The sequence below is a fragment of the Chiloscyllium plagiosum genome, chromosome 26, assembly GCF_004010195.1.
Source record: "Chiloscyllium plagiosum isolate BGI_BamShark_2017 chromosome 26, ASM401019v2, whole genome shotgun sequence".
Taxonomy (NCBI): domain Eukaryota; kingdom Metazoa; phylum Chordata; class Chondrichthyes; order Orectolobiformes; family Hemiscylliidae; genus Chiloscyllium; species Chiloscyllium plagiosum.
In genome coordinates, this window is record NC_057735.1 from 53,313,195 (window position 1) to 53,324,589 (window position 11,395).

At 44.3% G+C, this 11,395-nt stretch overlaps 1 protein-coding gene across 1 annotated transcript in view; it reads right to left on the reverse strand.

Moving 5' to 3' along the window:
• The window catches only part of LOC122563007 (lysine-specific demethylase 7B-like), a 103,473-nt gene that overhangs the window by 68,272 nt on the left and 23,806 nt on the right, over positions 1 to 11,395 (reverse strand). The window contains exons 6-9 of the mRNA XM_043716310.1: positions 10,086 to 10,272; positions 8,479 to 8,641; positions 5,896 to 5,983; positions 2,112 to 2,203 (exon numbers count right to left, since the gene is read on the reverse strand). Coding sequence (XP_043572245.1) covers positions 2,112 to 2,203; positions 5,896 to 5,983; positions 8,479 to 8,641; positions 10,086 to 10,272 — 530 coding nt within the window. The remainder of the gene's footprint in view (positions 1 to 2,111; positions 2,204 to 5,895; positions 5,984 to 8,478; positions 8,642 to 10,085; positions 10,273 to 11,395) is intronic.

Genomic DNA, 11,395 nt, shown 5'->3' on the forward strand with positions numbered 1-11,395 from the left:
ATTGAACCTTGCTCAAACCACTCATGAATACGGCAGTAGTTTTGCCAGATGACTGAAAAAAAGATCCAAAGGTAGTGGAGAGGGTACAAAGAAAACTGACAAGGAAGACCCAGAAATGTGTTGTGATACATTTCAGGAAAATAGAAGACTGAGGGGGTGTCCAAGAACAGATTTTTTTAAATTATGAAAAATTTTAGCGAATATAAAGAGAATGTTCTATCTTGGTAAAAGAGTACAAGAGGCTGTAAACCAAATATAATCACCAAAAAAAAATCTACTGACAAATTCCAAACAAACTGTTTTCTGCAAAGAAAGCTGATAAAACACCACAGACTATGGCTGAATAGCATTAATGCATTTAAGGGGAACCTAGATATATTTATAGCTTGGGGCACCATGGTGGCTCAGTGATTAGCACTGCTGCCTCACAGCACCACAGTCCTGGGTTCGATTCCAGCCTCAGGCGACTGTCTGTGTGGAGTTTGCACACTCCCCCTGTGTCTGTGTAGGTTTCCCCTGGTGCTCTGGTTTCCTCTCAGTCCAAAGATGTGCAGGTCAGGTGAATTGGCCATGCAAAATTGACAATAGTGTTAGGCGCATTAATGAGAGGGAAATTGGTCTAGGTGGGTTACTCTTCGGAGGGTCATTGTGGACTTGATGGGCCAAAGGGCCTGTTTCCACACTGTAGGGGATCTAATCTAAAAAGCTTCCCTAAGTTCCAAATCATTCTGAGTTTACTCCCTGTGACAAGGTAATGGTTGGGGGTGGAGATTGAATGTGGTTCACACTATCTTTTGCTTCACCCAAATGATCAGCAAGACAAGAGTTTAACGACCACAGATTTCAACTGTTCCCATCAAGCACTGGCCAATTTATGTGGCTCGAGCACTCTTCCAACCCCCACCCATCTAATCATCCAATTACACCAACACAGAACAAACCTGCAGAAAACTTTTGACCATCATATGCCTTCCTAATGCTCACTGCCAGTTTCTGTCATCCTGTTCATCAGCAAGTTATAAGATGACTTGCGAAACTGCAGCTGAGTATGGGCATGATGTGAAACTGTTACAAAATAATAAAATTTGTGTTATGCTACTAAGGAACACAAGATTCTCAGCTCTGAGGAAAGGCCATACAGAATTGCTCTGGTGCAGAAGGTTTTCAGCCCATCATATCTGCAATGGCTCCCTCATTGAGTATCATGACTTGGTGCCACATCCCTGCCCTTTCCCTGCAACACCACGTAAGATTTTTAACAAAGTAATTACCCAGTGGTCTCCTGAATGCCTTGACTAGAACTTTTCTCCAACATACTTTTGGCCATTGCATTCTAGAACTGAACCACTCGCTGTGCAAAACATTTTTCTCACATCAAATTTACTTCATCAGCAAATGACTTCAAATCCAATGAATCCTGGAATTGACTATGCAGGGGAAGCATGGCAAAGAGGAGATAATCAAGCCCTATAGGTAGTGCAATCCCAATGTGGCGAAGCACTTTTGAAAGACTGTAATGTTTGACTTTTAGCTTTATTTCTTTATTTTCTACTTAACACTAAGAAGTACTGTAACGTTTAGCTTTTAACTTTGCTCTTTCGATCTTGTTCTTACAATTCTGCACCTAGGTACATGTACCTAAGATGGCACCACGTTATACATTTTTCACTGTACTCCTGTACTTCACAATCAAAAATCTACATCTAATTTCAAGCTAAACCTGAAAGTGCTTATTCTTGATCCTTTTATGAGGGGCAATAGTTGGTCCCTAATAAGAACAGAAAAACGTTGGAGAAACTCATCAGGTCTGGCAGCATCTGTTCAGAGAGAAAAACAGTTCATGTTTCAAGTCTGAGGTGATTCTTCTTCTGAGCACATTTCTCCCAAATGTCCAGCCTTCTCATGATTTTGAAAACTTGAATCAAATTCTCTCATGGCATATTCTACTCCAAGGAAAACAGTTCCAAATTATCTTCATAGCTGATCTTTCTCATCCTCAGATCTACTCTCAAACCTTAAAAAAACATAAAATAGATGCAGTAGCTCTGCAAGTCTTCTCTACCGTTCATGATGATCACGGCTGATCGTCCAACTCGATACCCTGTTCCTACTTTCTCTGCCATACTCTTCCGTCCCGTTAGCACCAACAAGCATGTCTAATTCTGTCATGAAAATATTCATTGGTTTGGCTTCAACAGCAACTCTGTGGCAGGGAATTCCACAGGCTCACCACTCTATCAGTGAAAGAATTTCCCCTCACAGTCCTAAATGGTCAACCCTGTAACCTTAGACTGTTACCTTTGGTTTTGGACTCAGAGGTATTCAGAAACATACTTTTTGCATTTATCCTGTTTAATCTTATTAGAGTTGTGTGGGTTTCTGAGATACCCGCCCCCACCCCTCCACCTTATCCTTCTGAATGCCAGTGAAAACAGTCCTAACTGATCCAGCCTCTATGCACCATTTATCCTGTCATCCCAGGAAACCTTCATTGCTCTCACTCCACAGCCAGAACATCCTTCCTCAGACAAGGAGACCAAAACTGTACACAGTATTCCAAAGGTGGTCTCATCAAGGTCCTGAAAACTGCAGCAAGACTTCGCTGCTCCTGTACTTGCATCCTTTTGCTGCGAAGGTCAACACACCATTTGCCTTCTTCACCATGTTCTGCACCTGCATGTTTATTTCCAGGAATTGGCATACAAGGACACTCAGGTTTCATAACACCACTAACTTTCCAAATCAATTGCCATTCAAACAATAATCTGCTTTCCTATTTTCAGCAAAGTAAATAATCTCACATTTATCCACATTATACTGCATCTGCATGCACTGCCCACTCGCTCAACTTGTCTATATCTCACTGAAGCATCTCTGCATCCTGCTCAGAGCTCACCCTCCCACTCAGCTTTGTATCATGTTTAAAGCATCTAGTTTCCTCATCTAAACTATAACAAGGATCCAAGCACTGATCCCTGAAACACCCCACTCACCTGCCACTTGGAAAAAGACCTGTTTATTCCATCTGTTTCCTGACTCGTTCTCTATCCACGTCAGTACACTACACCCAATCCATGTGCTTTAACTTTACACGCCTTACATTCTTATGTGGAATCTTATTGAAGGTCTTCTGAAAGTCCGAAAAAGCCACATCTAGTAGCTCCTCTTATCGATTCAACTAGCTACATCCTCAAAACATTGCAGGAGATTTGTCAAGTAATTGCCTTTTCACAAATCCATGCTGTTTCTGTCTAACCCTATCAAGGTTTTCCAAGTCATTTGCTACTAAATCTCTTGATAATAGACTCTAGCATTTTCTACGTGATCAGCTTCATGCTAACTGGTCTGTAATTCCTGTTTTCATCCCTACCTCCCTTTTGAAGTAGTGGCGTTATATTAGCAACGCTCCAATCCACAGGAATGGTTCCAGAATTAATAGAATCTTGGAAGATCCACAATTTCAAAAGCCACATTCTTTAGCTCTCTGGGGATGCTTATTATAAAGGCCCTAGGGTTTATTGGCCTTTATCGGTTTCTCCAATGCCATTTCCCTATTAGTACTGATTTCCTTTAGTTCCTCCCTCTCACTAGACCTCATGTTCCCAATATTTTTGGGACCTTAATTGTGCCCTTCTTTTTGAAGATAAGCTGATAGATTTGGTAAGGATTGTCTTCAATGGAGTTTAGAAGAATGGGGTGGGATCTTATAGAAATATATAAAATTCTAGCAGGATTAGACAGGTCAGAGTGGAGAGTGTGGTGCTAGAAAGGTATAGCAGGTCAGGCAGCATCCGAGGAGCAGGGGAAAAAAAAAATTCGACTTTTCAGGTATCAGGATGGGCTTATGCCCAAAACGTTGATTCTCCTGCTCCTTCTTTGCTGCCTGACCGGTTGTGTTTTTCCAGCACCACACTCTTGACACGGACCTCCAGCATCAGCAGTCCTCACTTTCTCTTTAGATAGGACCATTCTTCCTGAATCTAACCTAATAGTGGGCGAGTCCAGGACCTGGGATCATAGTTTAAGAATAAGGGGTAAACCTTTGAGGAGTGAGAGGAGGAGACATTTATTCACCCAAAGAGTGATGCGCCTATGGAATTCACTGCCACAGAAAGCAGTTGAGGCAAAATCTTTGCCAAAAGAGGAGCCAGATATCGCTCTTGTGGCTAAAGGAATCAAAAGGATATGGAAAAATGGAATTTGGGTAGTGAGCTGATGATCAGCCATGATTATACAGACTGATGGAGCAGGCTGATGGGGTCAAATGGCCTTCTCTTGTGTCTACGTTTACCAATCACCTTATAACTGTGTCTCTTGATTATTGATTTCTCCAGTAGGGGATTTGGGTCGCCTCTATCCAAGCCTCTTATTATATTGTATACCTCAATTAAATTTTTCCTCAGATTCTTCTGCTCTAAGGAAAATAACTCTGGCCTATTCATTCTGTCCTCATTGCTGTGATTTCCAAGCCCAGGCAACATTGTTGCAAATCTTCTTTGTACTGTCATCACAGGAAGGAAATAATTACTCGAGTGTGATGACTAGAACTGGTCATACAATTCCAGCTTTGGCTTAACCAGTGACTTGTATAGTTCCAGCTTTTGTATTCTGTACTTTGCCCAAGCAAGAAATTTGTGGATCAGGCCATTCCAAATGTGGAGCTGCAGTCCTGCCTTCCTGTTAGGTTCTGTTACAGTAAGAAATCAGTGATAGGGAGGATTCTTAGGGACAGGACTTACTAAGCAGTTTTTTTTTTTTACAGAAAATGACCACAATGATTGATGAGGGTAGGGTTGTGGACATTGTCTACATGGATTTTACTAAAGCATTTGTACCTTGGTCCCTCATGGTAGGCTGGTTCAAAAGACTAAATTATACAGGATCCATTGTAAATTGACAACTGGAATACAAAACTGGCTTAGTCATAGGAGACAGAATAGAGTTTTGGAGGAGTGATTTTCTGATTGGAGGTATGTGGCCAGTGGGGCTCTACAAGGATCAGTGCTGAGACCTTTATATATGATTTGAATGAAAATATAGCTGGTCTGATTATTAAGTTGGCAGACGAAAACTGGTGGAGTTGTGAATAGTGAGGAAGTTGGCCAGTGAACGGCAGATGGAGTTTAATCTGGACAAGGTGTGATGTGATGCATTTTGGAAGGCTAAATACAACAAATAACATGACCTTAGGAGCACTGATACACAAGAGATCTTGGGATCCAAGATCTTAGCTCCCTAAAAGTGGCAACACAAACGAATAAGCTGATAAAAAAAAAAAGGCGTACTGCATGCTTGCTTTCATCGGTAGGGGTACTGAGTGTAAAAGGTGGCGAGTCAAGTTACAGACTCTAGTCAGGCCACATTTAGATTACTGCGCCTAGTTCTGGTTGCTGCACTATAGGAAGGATGTGGAGGTGTTGGAGAGGGTGCAAAAGGGATTTACCAAGATTTTGCATGAATTGAGCACGTTAGCTATAAAGAGGCTTAGATTGTTTTCGCGAGTGGGTCAGAAGCAGAGGAGTGCCCTGATAGAAGTACATAAAAATTATGTGGGGTGTGGATCAGGCATATAATTGGAGACTTTGTCCCAGGGTAGAAATGTCAAACACTAGGGAGTATAAGCAACTGGGAAAAGTTTAAGGGAGATGTACGAAGAAAGTTTTTTTCACCAGAGAATGGTAGGTGCCTAGAATGCACTAGCAGGGGAAGTCGAAGAAGCAGATATAATAGCAGAGTTTAAGAGGTATTTAGACAGAAACATGAACAGACAGGGAATAGAGGGATATTATGTATAGCCAGATGGGGATTAGTTTTGAATGGCATCATTCCTGTGCTGTACTATTCTATGTATGCAGTAAGAGGGCACAAGAATGAACATAGAGGAAAGCCACCCACCTGAGTTGTGTGCCAATGTTGAGGTTGTGCAAGAAGTTTCCACCGAAAGCCATGCAATCCTTGGAGGTGAGGACAGCATGAATCCAGCCTAGGGAAAGAGGACAAACCTTCATAAAAACTGAGCAAATCAGGATAGAATTATTCTTCAAGCTTGGCTTAAAACAGAACCTGAACAAAAGGGCAAAGGACAAACTCGGGTCGAAGCACAAACATCAAGATGTCATATTGAAAAAAAAAGAGTGATGGTGGCAGTTGAAATGGTTGAACAGGATAAAATCATTTTAGATGACAGGGTGCAGCCTGAATGACAGATGCATCTGTCTGTGACAGTATTGGTAAGTGTGACTACCACACAGTCCTCATGGAAATGAACTGGGCCCAAACATCTTCAGTTGCTTCATTCATGACTTCCCTTCCAGTATGATGGCTGAAGTGGGGATGTTTGCCAATGATTGCAGTGTTGAGCACCATTCGCAATTCCTCGAGTACTGAAGCAGTCCATGTTCAAATGCAACAAAATATGAACAATATCCAGGTTTGGGCTGACAGGTGGCATGTAATATTTGTGCCACAACGTGTCAACAATGCACATCTCCAATAAGAGACAATTTAATCACCACCCCTTGATAATCAATGGTGAATTCCCCACTATCAATATCTTGGGGGCTAGCACTGACCAGAAACACAACTGATCCTGCCACATGAACATGATGGCTGCAAGTGCAGGTCAGTGGCTAGGAATACTATGGTGAGTAACTTGCCTTCTGACTCCTCAAAGCCTGGTCATCATCTACAAGGCACAAGTCAGGGGTGTGATGGAATGCTCACCACTTGCCTGAGAGAGTGCAGCTCCTACAACACTCGAGCAGCTCTACACCATCCAGGACAAAGCACATCCACATCCACAAACATCCATCCCCTCCATACCAACACTCAGTAGCAGCAGTGTCCAATTTACAATATACACTGCAGGCATTCACCAAAACATCCACACTCCAAACCCACAACCACATCCATCTAGAAGGACAGGGACAACAGAAACATAGGGACACCACCACCTGCAAGTTCCCCTTCAAGTCTCTCACCATCCTGACTTAGAAATATATTACCATAGCTTCACGGTCACTGGGTCAAAATTATGGAATTCCCTTGTTAAAGGAATTGTAGGTCAACCCAAAGCACATGGACTGCAATAGTTCAAGGCGGCAACTACCATCAACTCAAGAGCAATTTAGGGGCAGGCAATAAAGGTTGGCCAACCAGCGACCCCAAAGTTTCACAAGTGAATGAAAAAATGGAAGAAGTGGCTCTGAATTGGAGAAGCTTATGACTCATTTGTCACTTTGAAGTTCATCATAGCCATTCTCGACTGGCAGCATGGCCAGTCTGTCTTCAATAATATGCCCACAGCCTCATTTACCAGCCCAAAATACCTGCTGGCCATCTGGTTTGGCACTGTTGAGAATTTTTAATTCTGGACTCAGAAGCGATAAGTAAACAGAGTCCAATTGTTGTCCAGGCAGTATCAGGTAATATCAAGTAATTAGATTAGATTAGATTACATTACAGTGTGGAAACAGGCCCTTCGGCCCAACAAGTCCACACCGACCCGCTGAAGCGCAACCCACCCATACCCCTACATTTACCCCTTACCTAACACTACGGGCAATTTAGCATGACCAATTCACCTGACCTGCATATCTTTGGACTGTGGGAGGAAACCGGAGCACCCGGAGGAAACCCACGCAAACACGGGGAGAACGTGCAAACTCCACACAGTCAGTCGCCTGAGGCGGGAATTGAACCCGGGTCTCCGGCGCTGTGAGGCAGCAGTACTAACCACTATGGCACCGTGCCGCCCACAATATGCCATGTACTCGGAAGCAAACCTGAAAACTGGTGATAAAGTCTATTTAATACCTTCTAGAGTTTCAGAAAATCCCAAAACATGACACACCAATTAAATACTTCAGACGTGACACCACTGGTGTTACATAAAGAAGCCTATTTTCAAACAGCAAGATCCCACAAACAGAAATGAAACAAGCCATAAACAGTTTGTCTCTTAAAATCAGTATTAATCAGGACACAAAAAAAACCATGCTTCGCTTCCCAAGGTCTCAGCCGAGAGGACAAATCAAACCTCAGTTTAACATCTCAACTGAAAGACAACAAAGTCCCAGGAGTGGAGTGTGGACTGACTGAGGGGTGTAGATTTACCACATAGCCAAGGCTGACACATGGAGTATTACACTGAAGAAGTCAATACACACACAAAACCATGCTGGTAGGTATACAGTCACACAGGCACATGTATGTGCCGACACATGGGCAAAAGCAGCTAAACCTTGGTCAGGACAGCACAGTTCAAACAAAAAGGAAAGACAAAACAGAGAGGATAGAAAGAAAGCCCAGTCCTCTTTCCATCTGTGACAACGGAAGCACAAATCCAATGTGAACATTGATGCATTGCGCACTTCTGCCCATGTTACTTCTGGTTTTGCCCTGGTGATCAGGGAGAACTCTGTGTTCCACCCATGGGGAGGATGAAGTACCCCTGCTGTCATCAGTTTCTCAGCATACCTGTGGGAATGAAGAGTGTCTGTCCCTGCTGTAGGATGCACTTGAAGCATTTGTCCACCTGGTCTCCAAAGAACGTTTCACTCTGGTTAACAGAACCACTCCAACTTTCATATAGTGCAAGATTGGCATCAGTTGGCTTTATCAAGTAAAACAGCTTTTCCCCCTGCAAGAGAGAGAAAAAAAACAAGAACTGATTTAATGTCAACCACTGGGTCAACGTGTGAAAGAAAGATCACTCAGACTCCCAAATTTTGTTTCAAGATCACTGTGCCCTGAGCCACTATGTGCCACCACCCAGAGCATGGTGCCAATGCACAGTTGTTCCCAGTGCTCCAAATCAAATAGGCTTTGCTTACATTTTTCACAACACATATTCACCAGTGCTTTTAATATGTTCTAGGTTTCAAATCAGAGACTTGAGTGTGTGGTGGCAATAGCGAATCGGTACCTGGCTGGAAGAATGCAATGTACTGAAGGTTAGCTGTGGGAGGAGATGTTGTGGACCAGGATGTGAGCAGAGGTGATAGCCACCTGGACCCAGGAATCCACGTCAACCTTTGAGGCTGTTATCCAAACCCTCTCACTCTCACTCTCCAGCCAATCTCCCATGAATCATCTCTGTACCTAGACAACTGTGTCCAATTAGGGAACCACACTGCACTGGAATAAATTTTAACTTTCAGAATTTATCAAAGATTTTTAAACGTTCAGCAACCAATGTGCCAAGAACCAGACAGGACACCAGATTTAGGAGCCTTCCTTTTCCACAGGTCTGGAACGACAGGGAGCCCAGACCTCCTCAGACTGCTGGAAGCAGGAGATGGACAGCCAAGCTCCTCCATCATCTGGAGAACTTGAGCATTGCTCGATGCTGTAAGACTATTTGAAATACATTGGGATTACCAAATCAGAACATGCATCACGTCACACAAAAGGGAACCACCCCATCTGACTACACTCATTGCCTACCCTTCAGAACGCTGACCATCTCTTTCTCTCTCCCTGGCTATCCTGAAGGTGTCAACTCTCTCTACCCTTCTTTACCTTCTCAACTCTTCCCACCCTAAACCTCTTACTTCTTTCTTTCACTCCCTCCACCCAAAATGCTAATTTTCTCTCTCTCTCTGCCTCCTTTGTTCTAAGTGGCTAACACTCTTACCCACCCTTCCCTGAAAATTCTTTCCTTCTCTCCCTCCATCTCTCTAAGTCTCACTGTCTTTTTCGCTCCTTCTTCATCTGTAGATGTTGACTCTTGGGACTATCCCCAACTCTTGTCAACATTGCCCAACCTCTCCAGCAAAGGTGTTCACTGACTCTCTCTCTCCTCTCACCCGAGTGGGCTGTGTGTGAGAGTGTGAGAGTGTGAGAGTGTGAGAGTGTGAGAGTGTGAGAGTGTGAGACTCTCTCTTTCTCTCTCCTCCCCCAAAGGAGCTTGTGGAAACTCTCCCTCTCTCTCTCTCTGAAACCGACCCCTGAATAGGCTGACTCGCTGTGTGCCAATCCATGGAAGTGCTAACGACATAGTTTTAAAGTGAAATGGGGGATGTGGAGAAAGGGATTCTTCTTGCCTTCTACCATAAGCCAAACTTGCTGCTGGAGCTACTTACCCACAGTACATGATACCAGACAGAGGTCCCCCCAAAGTCAATGTGGAAGTCAGTATAACTATCCTCCATTCCCATCAAGCAGTACTTCTGAACGCACGGTTTGGGAAAAAAGGAATCCTCTGGCCAGTAATTCTCTACCCAGGAGAGCTTCTGAACAATATCAGGAACTTCCACCAGCTCCGACATCCTGTACACAAACAAAAACAAAACAGCGGCTTGATGCATGGAGCAGACATCGAATCAATCAGTCCACCGCAAAAGAGATCAGCATCAGTTACTAACAATCAGTGCCTAACCTCTACAGATAGAGATTCAATCCTGACAGGATTACCTTTCACACTATATCCCTTACATCAATGACGGGAGAAGTAAAATCACACCGCACCCACCTAAAGTGGAGTAGCAGAGGACTGGGGCTCCAACTGCCTCCACACATCAAATCAGGGTTGTCTGGAGGCAAGCCAAGGGGAGGTGAGTCAATCCTACTACAGGAGGAGGGCAGTTAATGAATCATTCCTAAGAGCTGAGGTGCAGCTGGGCCAGCTTCAGGAAAAGATCAAGGGCCTTCATAAGCCAGAGACACTGAAGACTTCCTTCCCATGCCCACTCTGGAATTCCCCTCCCTACCACCCAGTGCCATCCTCGCTCATCCTGAAACAGTACCTCCCCAGACCCGAGGAAGACACCAAGGATCTATGATCACACGAGACCCCAACTCATTTCCAGGCAGGAAAACTGTGCAGAACCAAAGCACACATTGCAGAGTGAAAAATGTACAGCCTGCCACAAATCCAGATAAGATATCCCATCTGGATGAGCACCTAACCATGACACATTGAGGGTAAGGTGGAGCTAGCGAGGGCGAGATGGAGTGTCGTCAAGGGCGAGAACAAGTGAGGCAGGAGACAGTTAGCCACAGAAATGGCAGCTCTTCCACACCTCCCTATCTCTTGTGCACCTCCTCACTATCTCTCCCCGCATCACTCTTTCCTTCAGCCTCTCCTCATGCTCTCTCTGAACCCCTCTCAGATCTTTGCCCCGTTCGTCTCACTCTCTCACAGCCCCTCATTTCTCTCTCACCCTCAGACTCTCTTTCAGACCCACATCTCATTCTCTCTCACCCTCCCTCTCACCCCTCCCCAGGCCCTTGCCCTCTATGTATCTCTCAGATCCTCTCCCTATCGCTCTCATCCTCAGGCCTTTGCTCTCCCTCTGACACCCCCACCCTGTCACTAGGCCCTAGTCCTCATTCTCACCCCATCTCACTCACATCCTTGTCCTCACTCTTGCCCCATATCTCTCTCGCCCAC